The 18,083-nt window shown below is 41.4% G+C and overlaps 1 protein-coding gene across 8 annotated transcripts in view; it reads left to right on the forward strand.

The window, feature by feature from the left end:
* The first annotated feature begins 10,792 nt into the window (after positions 1-10,792).
* Positions 10,793-18,083, forward strand: part of LOC147333616 (uncharacterized) — a 35,753-nt gene continuing 28,462 nt past the window's right edge. For 4 of the 8 annotated variants that reach the window (XM_086286258.1, XM_086286260.1, XM_086286263.1 and 1 more), the window contains exons 1-4: positions 10,793-10,901; positions 16,399-16,514; positions 16,599-16,700; positions 17,818-17,937. In XM_086286258.1, the coding sequence (XP_086142384.1) occupies positions 16,426-16,514; positions 16,599-16,700; positions 17,818-17,937 (311 nt within the window). In that variant the 5' untranslated portion in view covers positions 10,793-10,901; positions 16,399-16,425. Of the gene's footprint in view, positions 10,902-12,180; positions 12,245-16,398; positions 16,515-16,598; positions 16,701-17,817; positions 17,938-18,083 lie in introns of those variants that run through there. The other 4 variants (XM_086286262.1, XM_086286265.1, XM_086286259.1 and 1 more) reach the window with 3 other exon arrangements.

The following is an 18,083-nucleotide window of genomic DNA, read 5'->3' on the forward strand; positions in this document are numbered from 1 at the left end:
TTTGTGGTCCTCTGCTGGTGAGAAGATGAACTGCATGATGTCGGTTTAATGAGCACAGATGAAGTGTTTTTAAATCTGCTTTTTCTAATTGTTCAGGGTCCTGCTCAAGGAAACAGCTTCAACAAACTCTGGCTTTCAAAATAAGACCTCAGACTGAGTTTTTAAAAAAGCTCTTATTTTGGAGGGAGCTGACATTTAATATTCATGTTATCAGTCCATCAATGGGCTTTATTAGCAGTTATCAGCTTCATAGCTGTGGCTGAGATTGGCCCTCCTGCACCTGCTAGCAGGCTCAGTACGTCGTTTTCTCCAATCGGTGAGCTGGATCGCTGTGTCTCTGTTGGAAGGACGACTATGAATCCAGATCCAGTACAGACAGACTCCAGTTCACTTCACAATGAGATGGGCACATAGCAGTTAAATACTGAAAAATGTCTATTTAATCAGTTTTAATATGATTTCTTCATGAACAGAAACAGATTTCATAATGAAAAGGCTTCAGTTGATTGTCATTTATGCTTAGAAATATTTAACCATATATGCTTAGAAATCAATTGTGTAGTGATAGGATGTGTGATCTTTAGCAGGCTGCAAAGGCTTGGTGCTACATCCCGGGAGCATGGGAAGAGGTCGTACCTTGTCTTATTGTTTTACGGTAGGATTAACGTAGCTATGTCAGTTTTAGTCTCAGTGCTTTTTTACATATAGATGAACTGTTGGATTTTCCAGACCAGCAGGTTAAGGGAAGTTGTTTACTCTGACCCCACACACACTTACACAACGCACAGGCAAGGTACTCTTTGTTTGTATGTTGACGTCGTATGTTAATGAACCTATGCATATTCATGTAACCTCAATAAAAGAGCAGTGTTACGGGGGAGCGGACGAGAGCAACTGGGGTCAAGCGAAGGAACGGCGTTTGTCCGGTTCTCTCCCGTGCACGAGAAACATGAAGAACTTTGCCTATTTCATGTCTTGCTTTGCTGTGCAATTATATTGTCTTCAACGTTCCAGCGAATAGGTTCAAGCTACAAACCTATCAGCTTCTGAAAGTTATTCTTTTGCCACGAGCATCATCTGTATGATGGAAGCCTGGAAATATCTTCAAAGCACACCATGAGAGTGTTAATAACGTTACTAATGTTCAGTTACACTTTACTAGGTCACATCTGTGACACACGTCACTTAAATAAAGAAGTAAATATTTGCTCTGTTTCATCTGCTGGGCCCAAAAGTGACTCCCCATATTTAAACTGCTATGAATAACTTGTTGGTCTATAATATGTGAAACATGTGTCAAATGTCTCCATCATGAAAGATATCAGGTCATCTTGAGCCACAAAAACATTCCTAACGTGAGGTAGAAGCTGGATTCAGTTTGTTGCAGACGTTTATATATCCGATATTTATCCAGTTAAAGTCACATTGAAATTCAAAAATGTCTCTTCAAGAGGAGCAGAAGCTGCAACAAATATAACAACAGTTATTTAAGGCTGTTTTAAACGGCCACAAAGGAGCAGATTGGTTATAATGCAGCTGCTTCAGAGGAATAAAGATACTTGAAAAACTGTTTTTATTTCATGTGTAACACCTTTCAATGATGTGTTGACTAAAGTCTATTGACCAGTATAAGTAAAGACATCACACACACACACATGGAAACACTGAAACCTGTTTTTGGTGCAGCAGCGGTCCCAGCTGCTCGCTTTTATCTAGACTGGGTCGGCTGCTGATCTCAATATAATCACTGTTTAAAGTTCTCAGTGTTTCTGTGTTGCTGCGTATAGGATCTCCCAGCATCATCACTGTGCTGTCCAATCATTGTGTGCGAGGTTAGCCTTATAGTGCGATGTGTGTTTGCACAAAGAGAAGCATGTGTGTCAAATATAAATAAGCACAGAACAGAAACAGCTGCTCGTTTCTTCTGTTTAGAGTCAAGTTAGTGTTTTGTGTCTTTGTTTGAGGCCTGATGTCGAGCAGAGGTGTGTGTAACTGCACTGGTCTGTTATATGTGTGAAGTGTGTGCTTCTCTTCAGCATCATCTTTGTCACTGCTGATTCCTTTGTGTCATCATGTGTTGAGAAGAGAGAACAGTTATAACGGAGGAGCAAAAGGAAGCCCTGAAATCTGCATCAACAAGGAAGTGTTGGCTCACCAGTGATCCCAGCAGAGCCACTGGTTTGGCTCCAGTTGTTCTAGATTCAATGATGTTGTTGCTACAGATACATGTCAGCATCTTTATTGTAGTAAAGTCTTGTAATGTGAAGATAGAAACAAGGCAGCAAACAGCTCCATGATCTGATCTTAATGATGTTGTTTTTATTCCTGTCTGTCAGAACTGGATTGGAAACTATCAAAGGTCTAAAAACAGCCTCGACCCTCCCACAGAGCAAACTTTACACACGTCATCTTTCAGCTACAATCTTTGTTGCAGGGATCTTCTGCCAAACAAGGCTGAGAGAAGATTTCTTACAGCTGTCATGTTGATGCTGTTTCAGTTTTTGGGCAAACACACTCATATATTAGGGCTGATATCAGGGCTGCACAAGTTCTTTGTGTCTGTGATCATGAATAATAGAAGTGTGCCTGTTGAAGATCATGTTTCTACATTATTATATGTCCTGTTATTGTTCTGTGTTATATTCAGCTTCCAGCATCCTTTCCCAGCCCCTGTTACACCATCCATACAAAGCCAATCTGACTGTGAGCCAATGTGTTTGTTTGTGTTGGATCAATAGATTTGACAGACTTGGTTCATCCAGAGGGAAACAGTCCAAATTCAGATCTAATGAAATGATGGAGGCTGTTTCCTACCACGGTGCTGATGTGTGACTAACAAGGCTCATGGTCTCCAGCAGACCAGCGCCTGGAATGAGGTGAGCTGAGTGTTGCTGTGGTGGGTCTGTGCCCACGTCATGCATCAGGATTCATATTGGCAATAGTTCATATCTCTGTTCTTCAGCCTTCATCACAAAGCTGTGAAGGAAAAACAAACATCTAACAGGATTTGATGGATGCAAAGTCCACTGAGCTCTTTGTCATTTACAAACTTGTCCAACCAACAAGAGCACAGATGAAAAACACAGTGACAGTCAAAGGATTTTGCCATATATGAGCATAGATGACTTTCATATAGATTTTCAATGCAGGCTTTTGGTGAGCCGCTGGGTTCTGTCTAATAATCATCTCAGCATTTTACAATAGAACAGCTCTTTATCATCTCTGCATTTATTGTTATTGGACATGAAACAAGGAAGCTGTGTTTCTCATTGGATGTTAGTTTCATGTTCATCAGGATCATTTTCTAAAGAGCTGATATTGAGACCATTTACTGCACTGGCTGCACATCCTGTCTACATTTCTCTGTGTGTGCTGTGTTTGTCTTTTCATATTTCTCCATATTAATACAAACAGTGAACAGCAGCAGATCTACTCTTCATCTGTTTTAGGCCCAGTGAAAGATATGAAGCAGAAATGGTGTCATTAGGAGAAGAAGAGGAGAACAAGTCCGGCGAGGAGGCAGCAGCTCTTAAAGATGAAACAGCAGCTCAGCCCTGAGCTCAGAGAGCTGCACATGAAAAAGCTCCTCAAGCAGATCCTGTCAGAGGTTTGTTATCAACAGGAGGAGCTGTTAATATCATAGGATGAAGGATGCTGTCAGCTGGATGAAGAAGGTTATTTAATGGCAAATGTTCACATTGAAGTCAAATTGTTGTCGTGTTGAACTACGGAAGCATAGAGCTGCCACTCAGGCAAAAGAAAAATACAAGTGTATCACGTTATAACGTGAAAGGTTTATTGTTCTAACAAGATACTTTTCACGTTTGAACAACATAATATCACGTTATTACAATATACATAATCATCACGTTCGTACAATATAGGATCACGTTCATACAATATAAATATTATATTGTACGAACATGATAATTATATTGTACAATTATATTGTATTAGTTTGAACCAATCCTGTGTCAGCTGCAGCCACATCATTGCAAACGCATACAAATGGGTGCGTTCCTGTTTAGACCTGCTCGCTGTCAGTGGGCTTCATTCCATTTCAGACTGCCGGTGGTCGGCTGTGATCTAAACTCAACATGGCTCCTGTGTTAGAAGAGACGATGATTTTAAACTTTGCACATTTAATCGTTTCTTTCCAACACTATGGAGCTACCAGCCCAGTATATGTAGCCCACAGTAGATGGAGTTATCAAGCTGACTGACAGACATTTCTCATGGCTCATGTCCACAAATGTTTGGCTGCATATTTTTATCATCTATATTTTCCAGTCTTCATACAGCCTATATTTCATATGAACTCCAATCTGCCACCTGCCATCACGTTTTCAGGGTTCATTCAGTGTTGAAATGTAAGACAAACAGCAGCACATGTTCGCTAAATGTTTGCAGTCATTTTAAATGAAGCTGATACTACATGAGACATTTTCCACATTTACTGTCTTTGAACAGAGAATAATAAAGCCATCAAACATATACAGACTTGTGCAAATACAAACTTCTGTGGTGCATTTGATGACCTGCAAAGGAGAACAAGTCGGGGTTTTCAGCCCTGACACAACCTCTTTGTTCTCATTACAACAAAACCTTAAAAGGCTGATATGCAAGTTTGCATGAATCACCAACACAGTTGTATTTTTTTCTAGTATAGTTATAAATAAGGTGATAAAATATCTGCTCACTGATTAGATCCAGTATCTATTAAAGATGAACTGCGCATGTTGTTAATCTGTGAAGAGGCAGAAAAGCATAGGCGTGGTGTCACAGTTTGAAAAGGTAAGAATAATGTCTTTTGATTCATCTACGTGGAAATATAGAACCAAAAACCAAACAAATAATACAACCAAATCACTCCCAGTTTATTTACAACATTTGAAACATACAGTGTAGCTCAGTCAAAACACCCCAAGGCCAAGTGAATGTGCCGAGAGGGAAAAGATCATGATTGATGATTTATTTAAACTCATAACTGGGTGCAGCAGCTGAGCTTTAACCTGTGAGCTGCAGCTTAAGACTCTTTTATAGTTCCGTGTTTAATGTTTAAACTGTTTATGGTTGCAGAGATGCCCACAGTCAGGCTGTATACTGTTGAAATGTTATATACAGTGTGGCAGCTGACCTTTGACCTTTAACCTGCGAGCTTCAGACTCATTGCTGGTGTGAGGTGTTTAATACTATTGAAGCTTGCAGACACACCCACATCATCTGATTTATTCTCAGGGTTGTTCAGAGTGTTGGAGCAGAAACCTGCTGCAGGTTAATTATTGATCAAATTAATATCACACAAGGTGCAGCAGCTGACCTTTGACCTGTGAGCTTCAGACTCTTTGCTGGTGTGAAGTGTTTAATGTGACACAGCCTGCAGACACAGAGGACTGATGACGGAGGAGAAGCAGAGGATTTTCTCTGTTTCTACACAGACCTGGTCCAGACAGCAGAGAGCTGCAGAGTGAAGACGTTCATGGGAAGAAGCTGAGTAAGTGCAACGTCCTCTTTTATTCCTGGATCAAGAAGTGACGCCGGTGAATATCTGGTGTTTAAATTATCTGTCTTTGACTCAGTCTGCTGACGTTTGTTTTAGCGAGAGAAAGAGATTTCAGATTAACTGAACAGATTCCTCTTGCTGCAGCACTAAAGGACAGTATAGGTGACCGCACTGATGCCTGTTCATAATTTACCAAAGTTAATAAACTGTTGGCTAAATGTTCTTGTTGTCAGAGGTAAACAGGAGCAGGTTTGAAGCTTCATTTAGAGTCTAACTGCTTCGGTATCTGATTCCATGGATTATAAGGAAGCGAATCATTCGCGGGATTTGTGGAGTGTTTTGATGGTGACAGATAGCAAACCACTGATCATTCCACTGAGAGATTTGGAGCCAGCGAGGAATAGAGGAGGTTCTGTTGTGTGGGAGTGTTCTGAGTTGATTTTGGGTTTTCCAGCTTTGTGTTCTTGTTGTTTGCTTTTGTTTTGTGTGTGTTTATTATATCTGAAAACGGGAAAAAGATAAAATGTCAAAAATCTGCTTTTCACAATATAAATATCATTAAATAACTTTAGAAAGACTTCTATTTGACTCTTTAAATTTAATGTTATAAAAATATATATTTTATGTTTTAAATAATCTTAAACTGTTAGTCTGCAAAATGTGCAGCAATTGAATTTATTTATTCTCTTTAGCTGATAGTTGGTGGGGCCCAGGTAGACTGTATAACTGCATCTCTACCAGTTTCTCTGCACTTCAGCCTCCTCTGGGCCATGTGAGGGATTTTGTTTGAGGCAGGAGAAATGATGTCCACGAAAAGGAACAGGTTCAGCCATCGCACAGTGGAACAAATTCTCTTCTTAAATAAAAATGAAAAAGGGTTACCTTAAATGCATCATGTTTTTCATTTGCAAGTTCATAAGCATTTTCCTTTTCCATTTCACAATCAATTCTACCCCCAGGTCAAAAATATGTATAGGAAAATTTCCCTGATGTAATATTATTTATAAAAATACCCGTCTAGCAATTAACTGCATGAGTACATGGAGGCGGGACCTCACAGCAGAAGCCTACTCCATAATGTGTTGTACATTATCATATGTATATTAGATGTAACGTGGTATTTTTCAATTATTGTATTTACCAACATCAAGAAGTCACAAGCAAAGAAAGACCACACCATGGTGCATGTTTAAACAAGGAGAGTTTACTGGTCAAAACTATTTATTAAAGAAATAAACAACATTTTTGTCACCCCAAAAAAATACACATTCAAAGCAACACAACGGTGGCCCAATATCAGACAGAATTGCTTTATTTTATAATAAAGTTATTTGCTGTGCAGCAGTTGAAATACTGACAACTATAGCTGGATTATTTCTTTTAACTATTTTAAACCAGAGGCTTCAGAGGCAGGTTCAGCAGCCTCTGCACTGCTGTGCCATCAGTCTGTTGGACAGTATTTGATAGATTTCATCAGGGAAAATGAAGGAACGTCAACAACTGGTCAGAAACACTTATGCTTTATACATCATGCTTTTCTTATGCAACATCCTCACATGAATCATGAAACTTGGAAAACATTTAAAGTATCGTAGCTCTGTTGCTACATTTACTTACTGTTGTTTTAATGGTTATAGTCAAAGTGTGATTTGTGAACAGCAGAAAGGAGGAAAGCACTAATGCTGGCACAAGGGGCCACATGCCAGTGTACTCCAAGTGCCAGCCTGGGTAAATCAGACTGAAGATGGACTCATGGGATACTTTGAAATATCATAGAATCACTACAGAACAATTACCAAACTCAACTTTGATATTTGTATGTATGTAGCAGCAGCAGCAATGACAGAGAAATCATTTCTTGAAGAAACTATGATGTTCATTTCTTCACATTTGACTTCAAATGTCACAAATCGAGTATTTCAAGTCCATTTTGGGGGTTTTGATGAGTTAAATCAATGAACTGGATCACTGATTAGAGATCATACAGTTAAATGCACATTAGAAATGGTCCAGCAGTACAACAGCTAACACATGGATGTGAGTGATTCCACTGTGAAAGTTTCACATGAATTGTGGGTAACATACAATAATGTTTGCGCTAACATAAGATCTAAACACAGACTGAACAGCTGACTGAGGACATTTATAATCTGACCTCACATAAACACATGTTCATCAATGAATTATTGTCAACGTTTATCATCTGCAGTCTCTCATGTAGAGTCCACTCTGCTCTTCCTTAGTCTGCAGCTCCGCCTCCTCAGCCCTGAACCCGTCTGATTGGCTGCTCTGCTCTCACTTCTCTCTGTATTTGCTCTCATTGGTTCCCCACACTCTGGACTCTGTTCAGCTTTTTATTGCAATGATAAAGCCGTTAAAAAAGGAGCTTCAAGATCTTCAGCGCAGAGGGATCATTACACCAGTAGAATGCAGCACAGACTGGATCAGTGGGATGGTTGTGGTCCAAAAGCAGAGTGGGGATTTAAGGGTGTGTATAGATCCAAAACCCTTAAACAAAGCCCATACTACGGAGCCACTTCCCATTGCCCACCATTGAGGACATTTTGCCAGATCTGTCAAAGGCTAAAGTGTTCTCTGTCTGCGACGTGAAGAGTGGATTCTGGCACGTGAAACTGGAGGAGGAGTCGAGCTACCTGACAACATTTTAGACTCCGTTTGGACGCTACAGATGGCTGAGGATGCCAATGGGGATAAGTCCAGCTCCGGAAGTGTTCCAGAGGAAGCTCACACAAGCTTTGGATGGTCTGGCAGGGATCTACATCATTGCAGATGGTGTGCTGATCACGGGTCAGGGGGACACAGATGCTGGAGCAGTACGTGACCATGACGAGAAGCTGAGACAGTTTTTGACTCGTTGCAGGCAGAAAAAACATTAAGTTAAACGCAGACAAATTTAAACTTAAATAGAAGCAGACTACGTACATTGGACATCAGCTGACATGCAACAGTCTGAAAGTAGACCCAGAGAAGGTTAGCTCTATAGAACAAATGCCCAGACCTACAGACGTGAAGGCAGTACAGAGACTGTTAGGTATGGTGAACTACTTAGCAAAGTTTTGCCCACATCTGTCTGACAACTGTGACATACTGAGACAGCTGGCACAGAAAGACAGTGAGTGGAACTGGACAACTCGACATGAAGACGCATTCCAGAGACTGAAAGAGACTATAGCAGAGGCTCCAGTCCTGAAATACTACTGCCCAGAGGAAGAGCTGACAGTACAATGTGACGCTTCTGACAAAGGGTTAGGTGCAGCACTCATGCAGACGGGTAAGCCTGTGGCTTTTGTGAGTAGAGCACTTACACGTACAGAGCAAAGTTATGCCCAGATCGAAAAGGAGCTTTTGGCTGTAGTTTTCAGCATGGAGAAGTTTCATCAGTACACATATGGTCGTAAAGTGGTGGTACACAGTGATCACAAACCCTTAGAGACCATTGTAAGAAAACCGCTGTTGAGCGCACCCAAACGGTTGCAAAGGATGCTTATGCGCATTCAAAAATATGACATAGATGTGGTGTATGTGCCAGGCAAAGACATGTTATTAGCAGACACGTTGAGCAGGGCATATCTTCCAGAGTGCTCACCACAGGGCTCCATAGAGGAGGAAATAGAGAGCATTAACATGGTCACTCATGCACCCATCTCACCTGACAGACTAAACAGCATAAGGACTGCTACACAAGAGGACAAAGCACTACAGATCCTCATAGATACAATTCACAGAGGTTGGCCGACAGACAAAAGAGACACTGACGGTGACATCAGACCATACTTCTCATTCCAGGATGAACTGAGTAGTCAGGATGGACTTGTGTTTAGAGGTGAACGTCTTGTTGTCCCGACTACCATGAGACAGGAGATCATAACTAGACTACACTCGACACACCTAGGTGTAGAAGGTTGTCTAAGGAGAGCCAGAGAGTGTGTGTATTGGCCAGGCATGAACGAACAAATTAAGACTTATATGACTAAGTGTGACATCTGCAGGTCAGTTGACTACAGACAGCAGAAAGAGACTTTGGTCTCACCTGAGATCCCGACTAGACCATGGGCTAAGGTGGGCTCAGACCTGTTCATGTTTGACAACAAGGACTACCTTATCACAGTGGACTACTATTCAAACTTCTGGGAAATTGACTATCTCCCGGAAACTAAGTCCAGCACAGTGAATAGAAAGCTGAAGGCTCACTTTGCCAGACAGGGCATCCCGGACATTGTTGTTTCAGATAATGGACCACAGTATACGTCCGGTGAGTTTCTGAGATTTAGTCGACTGTGGGATTTCCAGCACAAAACGTCTTCACCAGGTTACCCTCAGAGTAACGGGAAGGCTGAATCAGCAGTGAAGACAGCAAAGAGGCTGCTGATTTTCAGCTTTTCAGCCCTTTGTCTGGGTGCTAATCCAGCTGTGTGTGTTTGTGATGACAGTAAATAAATGTCAGACTTACAGCTCCTTTTTACTGCATTAAAGTGATGACTTCAGCGCTTTGACATGGATGGCAGTGAAAGCAGGAAATGACAAATGTAGCACAGCAGCAGCGTTTAACACGTATGAGCTGGAAACAGAAACTCTGGTATGAACATCAGTCATAGAACAGCTTACAGCGTCTTTTGCTCTGCTACAGTTTAGATGGATTTGCATTAAAGAGGCAAAGAGACTAAAATCGTTAGGGTTAGGAGGTCAAAAGTCAGAACTGCTGTGGGTCTGAGGGCAGCTTCACGCTGGAGAAGGATGGAGTCTGACCTGAGCCAGTGTTTGACATGAACGCATCAGCATTGCTATCAGTGAGCCCAACGACAGCCGTTAGCATCATTTCAGTGTTTCAGTCATTTAAAAACACTTCCTGTCTCTGTGGTGGTTACAGTGACATCATGCAGTTTGTATTTTCACCTCCAGAGGGCGACAAATCAGCACAGACAGAGAGCTCCATTCAAACTTTGCTGCCATCAGTAATAATGCTTCAAATATAATCATCAGTGTTTGAGCAGTTATGATATCAGGGACAATCTAGACATGTGTGACAATACTGAACATGTCACATGACCCTCCTTAAACTGCACTTTCATTCATGACTTCAACATGTTGAAATGAGCTTGAAGAAACGTCAGTTTACTGCTGAAATATTCAACCGCTGCAGGAAAAAGAACAACAAAGTGATGACAGATGTTTGTGTTTCAAACAGGAAAACCAACAGAAAAAAATCACAACCTGTCAGAGATTTGGGAGTTTCCGAGGTTCACCTGAACGCAGCATATAGGGTTTCGATGGACCTGAGTGTCCTCAAACGCCTCTTTGGGTGTTTCTCCTTCTTTCCAAGATTCGTCTTTCCTGAAATTCGTGGAGCTTGTTGTTGGTGTGTGTGTTTGAAGAAACTGTAAGTTTGCTTTGTTTCCTCCTTTAACAGTTTGTCTTTAGGAACTTTACTGTTTGTTCAGCTCACGTTTGGTTTCTTCACACAACAAACTGTGTTTTTATTTCTGTTCTCTCCATTAAACTCAGCGTGTAACGTTTTCCTGGCTAACAGGGACACACCAAACGAGCAACAGCTAATGGAGAGAGTCTGAGCTCCGCTTTTTATATTCACAGAGACAGCGGGAGATAGTCAACTTATTATTATTATTATTTTATATCGTTATAGCTTATATTTAGATCACTGACCTTACTCACTCACTGGCTTAAAACTACTGCGTCATAAACTGTTGGCTCTGTTCCAACAGCCTATTCACTCCAAAGCAAAGACAGGACTGTGGAGCAGGGTTTGCATTTCAAGTGTGACTGACTGGATTATGCTGGGCAGACACTGGGCGATTTTTGACTCATTTTGAGCCGATTTTTCAGTCGTGCGACCGTTTTGGTGATCGGCCCGAGTTTCGCCTTCATCGTGCGTCGTGCATCGTGTAGTATACGTGGGGTAGCGAGAAGCGATTAACACCTCACGACCACCTCCCGATCATCAATCGCTTGGTCATAAAAAATTAAACCTGTTTGAAATCCTGTCGGCTGTCATGAGCGTGTCACCGCAGCATCTCACACTGCGCACGCGCAAAAACAGAAATGAAAGTGAAAAGACGGCGCAGCACGGCAGTGCGGCGTGTGATCTGGACACAAGAGATGGAGGCACAACTTGTAGGACTATGGCTCATCCGAGCCTTTTCGATGTGTCCTCACAAAATCATCACGACCACAACAACCGTGAAAATAATTGGATGGACATCGCTGCTCAATCACAGCTGATCAATGTTTTTCATTAGTAATTTAGCAAAGTTGATGGTGGTGGCGTGTCTGTGTGAGTGAAAGACAGAGAGAGCGAGCGACAGAATTTCTGTTATAACCTTCATGTTATGGACGCACAGTGTGAGCACTCCAAACACATTAAGTCAAATATAGCAACTTTTGTTTCGTCTAAAGCTGGGCAGACACTGTGCGATTTTTTCAGTCTCAGCTTCTGCTCGAACTGTAAGATTGACTCGCAGGGGTTAGAAGTTCATAGGTCCCGATGCAGGTTAATCACTCAAACTATTTAGAAATGATATGCACATCAGTAATCAATTTTAATTTTAATAGACGTCACAATAAAGTTTTGCATTTTTTCTTAAGGGGAATTATATTTAGAAAATAATTTTACTTTTAAAAATGACATTGACATTGCCCACCTGTGTGTCCGTGTTTAGTGTCCAGGTGTGGAGCTTGTTGTTGGTGTGCGTGTTTGAAGAAACTGTAAGTTTGCGTTGTTTCCTCCTTTAACAGTTTGACTGTTTGTCTCTGTGATGTTTGGACCAAATGTTCAGCTCTTATTTCAGGACAAACTTTGATCACTCTTGTGTTTGAAGACAAATCCACATGATTATAGATTATTGATTGAATCAGACAATTTGATGAACAGCTGATGTTTCATTGATTTCTTTACTTTTTTTATTCGGAAGAAAACTGTCGTCTCTCCATTAAAGTCAAACACACAGCAGTGTATTTCTGTTTCCTGCTAGTCTTTTCAAAATAAAATATCAGGATTGTACCAGCACAGGCATCCTTTCACTCCCACTACCTCTGCCTGGCTGAATCAGCTCCTTGTTGGCGTTGGTGTTTAGTCCCATTCATACACTCATTCAGACTCTGCACAGTGATTTGCTGACAGACACACACTACTTTGTGGTTTCTTGGCTTCATTAAAACTGTGAGCATCATCTACAGACTGTGTGCTCTACCTCCTTTGTCACAGACTTTGGAGCTGGGCTGTGACAGAAATAGACAAAGGTTTTATGTCTTTACAAGTCAGCATGTAAACTTTCCTTCGCCTTAAACTCCGTCTGAGCAGTCAGACAGCATATTTTGAGTGAAGACATGAAGGTGTGGCCTGCGCGCGCACAGATATGCAAAGACAAGAAGCTGCAGTTAATTCCAGTTTGAAGTAAGACTCTAAGATCAGTTTGTACACAGACAGTAAAAAGCTGCATTAAGATGAAGGAAAAGCTGTGAGTGAAGCTCCTCGTTCATGTGATTTGTTTTCATTAAAGGGACATTTTTTCTGCTTCCGTTGGAGACACTTTTACTCTGTGTTTGATGGAGTGTTTGTTGTTTCTGAATCATGAGCTGCAGTAAAGATGACTTCTGTTTATCACGTTCATTGTTCACATGTTGTTCAATGAACTTGACTCTTGCTTTAAAAAGGAATGCTTCTATTTTCCTTTTTGTCTTTTTACTTCCTCTTACTGTGAAAATCTGCCTCCTCTCCTCCCTGTCTCTTTTGTCATTAAGCTTGAGCTCTGACTCCTGATAGTAGCTCTGTTTTTCAGTAAGAGGTACAGTAAGCTTGGAGTTTCATACTTGTTTGTAGATACGTGAATTTCAGTCAGCAGTACACACTACTGAGGATGGGAAGATGTTGAATTGTGAAAATGTGACAAAGCTCAGCTCCATCTTATTACATACAGGACTAATTACAGTATTTTCATCCATCTATCCATGCTACAATAGGGCGAGAGGCAAAGTATTTGCTAGATACACAGAAGTCAGAGCTCATCGAACACAGAGAAACAGAAACCTTCTCAGTATCAGCAAGCAGCTGAACAAACAGGTCAATCAGAAAAAAGAATAATAGGAAAACAATAGGGAGGACAAGAGTCCACAAATGAAGAGACAGTTCTGGGGGAGTGTCCAACAATGGTGCAAGACCAGGAGAGAGAGGCCAGCAACAGAGTGAAGCAATTCAGGGGACTTGGTATGGGAACAGCACTGGCTGAGGAGATGGGACTCCCTGGGAGAAAGAGGAGGGAGCCAGCGGCAGACCTGTTCAGGGGACCAAAGGCCAGTATTGGAGTGCCCCGTTTACTGAGGAGGTGGCCAGTCAAGACAGCAGTGGTGGAACACTTCTGGTGATGCAGGCAACTGAAACCATCTGGAGGGTGATGGAAGTGAGTCTGAGAGGGCAGAAAGCTTGTGTGTGGGGCTGTTCAGCAATATACACAATCTCACCGTAAGAGCAGGGTCCTCAGTCTCGGTGGAGACACCCAGTGGCTGATAGTCTCTTAGGGGACCCTGGGCAGAGCAACAGTATCTTGGAAAGCAAGCACAGGTCTACAACTGGCAGTCTGTGAGTCAGCTGGCTCAGGAACACAAGAAGAGGTTTCTGGGACCCAACCAAAAGACAAAACGTTATGCAGGCCCAGACACAGGCTCTAGCTGCAGTGTGTAAAACCGACAACACGAGCCCCACTTTCACCTGGAAGAGATAGCTTGGGGCCCAGTGGTGGCAGGCTCTATATTCTCAGTCCACATCTCCACCAAAAACTAAGCTGTTGAGGAGCACACTGGGGAGCTGGAGAGTTGGACCTCTAAGGCTGGTGAAGAGCCAGCAGGCTAAGGGAGTGGCCAGTGAAAAGCTGAGCAATCATGGAGGGCTCAGATGAAGACAATCAGGCTCACAGGAGGAAGAAAGGTTCCTAGTAAACTTCAAATCAAATCTGCTGAAAATAAGTCAACATTTATTCAATACGTGGGAAGTTACACATTTTTATTTAACATGTCTGTGCTTGTGTTATTTTATAAACAATTTTCCAAATGCTTTGTGGGACAAAACAAAACAAAAAACACAAACACCCCCAAAGGGTGTTTGGAGGTAGAAAAACACACGCCAAGGCAGAAACCCTCTGTCGTGGATTGTGGATGTGTGGCAGGCAGAGAGTGGACCCAGGATGCAGGACTCACAGATGAAAGTAAACCCAAAATCAAAGTTTTATTGGCTGGTAAAAGGTAGAACAAACAAAACCTTAATAATAACAAGGCGAGGCAGTGCTTGTCAAAAACTAACTTGCAAACAGATGGATGGACACTCTCACACCATAAAGGAGGACGAAACAAAACACAGAGGGAGACGCAGACCTTATATGGGGGGGGGACTTGGTACACTTGGGGAATACAGCAGAACAGAACAGACACACACAAGACAAGTGGTTGTCAAAAGAGGAAGTGAGTAACACACAGATATATGAACTTGACATTGATAGAAAGGTAAACAAACATAGAGACATGACTGACTGAGGAAACAAGATGAACTATAGAGGCAGACAAACCATGTAGGTAGGTAAGAACACATGGAGGAAAGGCTGACGTCCACAGGAGACTGACAACAAGACACAAAGATAAGATGAGGACAAACAAGACACAAAAGGGAACCAAGACCATAAGAGCATGGAGAACAAAACTCAGAAGTAGCAGGGAACAATATAATACTCAAATAACAGCAATATATTGAACTAAAACACGAGTCATCTCAAATCCAATTTCCTGTTAGTGTGTGATCAGAGTCCGGGACTGAGAGCAGCAGCAGAGTTAGTTGACGGTGAGCAGTTGAATTCTGTGGATTACTGTGGATCCACTTCCTGATGACTAAAGGCAGCTTTTCCTGCCTCCATCAGTCTGTGGAGGAGGCGGAGTGGAGCTGCTGCTCTCCCTTCACTGACACAACAACAGCCGCTCGAGAGACTCAGAGATCCACTTGTGTTAAGGAGAAAGCAGGAGATATTATTATTATTGTTATTATTGATGTTATTATAGATGTAGCTTAGATATAGATTAAACATGTAGGCCTGATTTAAAATACTGCGTCACAAACTAACTTCATCTAAACAGAAACTCGTGTCAGAAAACACCGTTGTTGCTGCACTTGTTGCATGTTGGTAATAAAACTGACTGGATAACGCTGGTTTTAAAACAGTTTGTTTTGTGAAATGTTATATGATAAACCACATTGCTTGGCTGAATGTTTCGGTGTGGGTTTACGTGGGACTTTATGAAGTAATATTTAAATCAGATGTAGCACTGATTGAGCTTGCATCACAAAGTCTGTGCTCCAACAAAGGGTTTTCACAAGGAAAGGTGGCTGGTGCATTAGGTGTTGCATTTCTTATGTAATATTCACGGCATGAGACTGAAGAAAACTTATGTTCAGCCTCTAATCCTTAAACCATTTACAAATGGCTACATATCACAAACAACTGAATTAAAATAAGTCAGATGTTAAACTGCAACATGCAAAAACGAATTTTTCAGCTTGTTTTGATGACCAAGTACTTTGAAAATACTATTTGTATTAAAATAATAGCGATGATGTTGATGCACAATAAAGTATTTATACAATAATATGCAGCATCAATTTCTATCTGTTAAAAAAAGAAAGAAATTCACTTCAGTCAAACTGTAGATTTTATAGATGTTATTTAACTCTCAGTATTTCGGTTTGAAACAGGAAAAATTGGGGAAAATGCTCCGAAATACAAATTACAAATTAAGCTGACAAAGAAATAAAGTTGCTGATATTTGAAGAAAATGAGGATTTCAGTTGATGTGCACATGAATGATTTGTGTTTCCTCTGCAGGTAGAAAGTGTGTGTGAGCTGAGCAGCATGGATCAGTGTGAGGACAGAGAGGAGGGAGCCCCTCCCTCTAAAAGCACTCTGTGTGGGGAACATGAGAGCCAGACCAAAGCTCAGAGGTGAGACGACCATCTCTAACTGTCCATGACTCTTCTCCATGTCACACCTCAGCACTCACATCACTGCTCCATCATTGTTCACAGGAACCAGCCTGGACCTCCACCCAGCTCTGTGTCCTTAAAGAGTGATGGGTCTAAACATTTCATCATTGATTTTAAATCCCAACATCTGTCTGCTGCAGAGAGGTGAGCTGTTAGTAACATGATCTCTTTCTTTTAACTGTTTGATGTTGTTGATTATAAACTGCAGTGCAAACACGTCATTCCCTCAATCCATTTAAACTGTGTCTTTAAAACAAGCCTTTGGTTTCTAAACAGCTGAAAATCCACTTCAGCAAACAGTTACAATAAGTTGTACTGCATGCTAGCTATGACACGTGACAGTTTCTATACAGCTGGGTGGGTGCTATGATGTTACTGGTAGCGAACTTTATTTTATTCATGAGGTTTGTTAGTAGAGTTACCAACCGTCATAAAAAACGGAATCGTCTCGTATTCAGAGAAAATATTACGGGTTTCGTATTGAGGTGAAAAGGAACAGTTTGTCACGGACTTCAGCTACAATGAAAAAGACACAAAGCTGGAGTTATTCTGTCTTTACGCTGCAAAGCTGCCTCTTCTTCTCTCATTCTCTCCCCTCCCTCTTCAGTCCAGGCTTAAATAATTCTTTGACAATGTTTTATCAGATGTATGGCTAGTACGTTGAATGTTTTAGTGACTATTGAATACAATGCAGGTTGGAAAGTGACTTTAATTGTGAGATGAGTTGTTTCTTACATGGAATAAAGCCATTACTGTTTTTAAGAAATCCCTCAAATAGCTGCTACTCATCAAACTGTTTAATTTCAGTTAAACCGTTAGTGATAGGGTTTAAATAGTTTAAATAGTTTCTTGGGAAAGGCTGATGAGCTCTACTGTCAAAGGCCAGTCCCACCAAATCGTAGAGCCAGATTGAGGCAGGATTTGTATATATAGACTGAGGACCAGAGGGGGAGTCTATGAGATGTGTCCCACTCCTGAAATGCAGATCAATTATCTCCACTCAAAGGAAGTCACTGAGCGAGGAATTTATTTATTCTATAAAACGTATCCAACATGTACATTCATCAATAGTCCTGCACAGTGTAAATGACTGTGTTTACCTCTGGGTGGCGCTCTGTTCTTACACTGCCAACACTAGCTTGGAGTTTCCTTCTGCTCATGCTCATCCTGAAAACCTGTTTCTCTTTGGGATGATGAAGATATTCTAATTCTTCATCAGCTTCTCTGGCTGCAAATGAAAAACACAACTTTTCCTCTCCAGCAGGATCAAGGAGAGACCTGCTGGACGTGAACCTGGACCCAGCTGTGTGTCCGTAAAGAGTGACCAGTCTAAATATGACCGTATTGATTTTAAAGGACTGCAGTCGTCTGCTGCAGAGAGGTGAGCTGTTAGTAACATAAACTCTTTGAGAGGTGATTAACTGCTTGATGTAGTTAGAAATGTTGGATGTTGTCTTTGCTGGAGAGACTTTCCTATTTCTGATGTAAGTATAAGATGCCAAGTTTTCAGCTAATAACCCTTTGGGA

The sequence above is a fragment of the Aulonocara sp. 'chitande type north' Nkhata Bay genome, linkage group LG3, assembly GCF_057382095.1.
Source record: "Aulonocara sp. 'chitande type north' Nkhata Bay isolate Kocher_YH1m ecotype deep benthic linkage group LG3, A_spYH_male_GT1.1, whole genome shotgun sequence".
NCBI classification, from domain to species: domain Eukaryota; kingdom Metazoa; phylum Chordata; class Actinopteri; order Cichliformes; family Cichlidae; genus Aulonocara; species Aulonocara sp. 'chitande type north' Nkhata Bay.